The 1,532-nt window shown below is 37.3% G+C and overlaps 1 protein-coding gene across 1 annotated transcript in view; it reads right to left on the bottom strand.

Moving 5' to 3' along the window:
* Positions 1 to 21: 21 nt before the first annotated feature.
* Positions 22 to 1,532, bottom strand: part of LOC18034465 (protein EXECUTER 1, chloroplastic) — a 6,516-nt gene continuing 5,005 nt past the window's right edge. Inside the window, 4 exon segments of the mRNA XM_024179766.1 lie at positions 22 to 438; positions 657 to 835; positions 1,013 to 1,136; positions 1,249 to 1,506. Coding sequence (XP_024035534.1) covers positions 307 to 438; positions 657 to 835; positions 1,013 to 1,136; positions 1,249 to 1,506 — 693 coding nt within the window. The 3' untranslated portion in view covers positions 22 to 306.

Raw genomic sequence — 1,532 nt, 5'->3', positions numbered from 1 at the left:
CTTCCTTATACCCCGACAAAAGGAAGTAGAAGGAAATAAGAGAAGCAAGGGAAAGAAAAGAGGAGGAAGAAACAATAGAGAGACGGAGAAAGGGCAATGAATGAGAAGATATGAAAGAATTTACGCACAGATTAAGGAGACAACCAGTGAATCATCAAACATGCAGTCAGTTCATAATGGCCAAGTCCTACTCAAAAAGAAAACTAGAAATTTACTAGTTAAAGCTTAAATACCATTGTTTGGCCCTTATCAGTTTTAGCTTATGGGTCAAATGTCAAATACTGAAGTCACTTTGGCCAAGTAGTTTTATGTTAAAATCCCTCCGTTGGTTTTGTTGCCGTTTATTGTTATATTTGAGGTTGTAGCAGCAGATGAGTTTCGTCCATGTGTCTTGCATGTCCTGAGCTTAAATACTATTCTTCGACCTTTACCTACGAGCTTAAGATTTTGGGTTAAGTGGTAACTTAATAAGTAAGAGTCACCTAAACCAAGACAAACATCCTTAAAAACTAAAAACAAAATGCAATAAATGAAATTCAACTCTTACAAGTACTTCTCAGGTACCACATCAGCTAGAGTTACTACAAAATCTCAGAAAGTGTTTTAACTAATTCTCATAGAGCATTGCAAGTTGCAATGCACTGAGTATTGGATACAAAAATTACCTGGCCAGCAGGTACGTAAGGATCTCCAGTCACTTTTATGGCTTCAACATATTCATAAAACTCAAGATTTGAAGGATTCTTAATCCCACCATCATCTTGCCACTGACCAAATTTACGTCTCAGATTAATGACTTCTGAGGTGCGAAGTCCATGTACACCAATGTATAATCCTGATAAAATGAGTACATTGTCAATACCTTAGCTCTTAGCTGGACTTAAGCGCTAAAAACACCAGCCAGCATGGTAAATAATTTCAGAACTAAACTATTAAAATGCAACAGAATAGCAAAAGCAGTCAATTCTATAGCATCTCAATTCAGTAAAGAATAGGTTCAGTAAGAGATTACCATTTAGTGCATCTTGTGATGTTGCTGTCTCAATGCGATGAAAAGTGGTTGAACCAGACAGTGGTTGATGATTCTGAGCCTGACTGAGGGAGAGATTTATCAATTCACTAAGATCTTTCAGCACCTGCATGGTTGAAGAAGTAGACAACAAATGTAAGAAATATTACTGGCAAACATGTCATTGTATAAATTTACAAATTTACATAAAGACGTACTACACAAAAAATTGAATTGACCTTCAAAGGTATCTTCTCCCTGCCAATGAACTTTGCAAGATCAAGCATAACATTTTCTATGCTGCGTTGACTTCCAAGTCTAGCTTTATTGTCAACTGAGCCCAGGTCCTTGGCACCAGAATCTCGCCGCTTACTATCTTTTTCTATAGAAAATGAGAAGGACAAACGTCCCTTCTTTTCAAGCTTAGCAGGTACTCGAAGAAATTCTTTAGCAGGCTTATTGCCAGGGAGTTTCTGTACAAGACCACCAACAACAACTTAACCGAAACTTCAGTTGCTCTCTC

Source organism: Citrus clementina, unplaced genomic scaffold (genome assembly GCF_000493195.1).
Source record: "Citrus clementina cultivar Clemenules unplaced genomic scaffold, Citrus_clementina_v1.0 scaffold_8, whole genome shotgun sequence".
NCBI lineage: Eukaryota > Viridiplantae > Streptophyta > Magnoliopsida > Sapindales > Rutaceae > Citrus > Citrus x clementina.
Note: the sequence above shows the minus strand (reverse complement) of the source record. Positions and strands in the feature narration are given on the sequence as shown.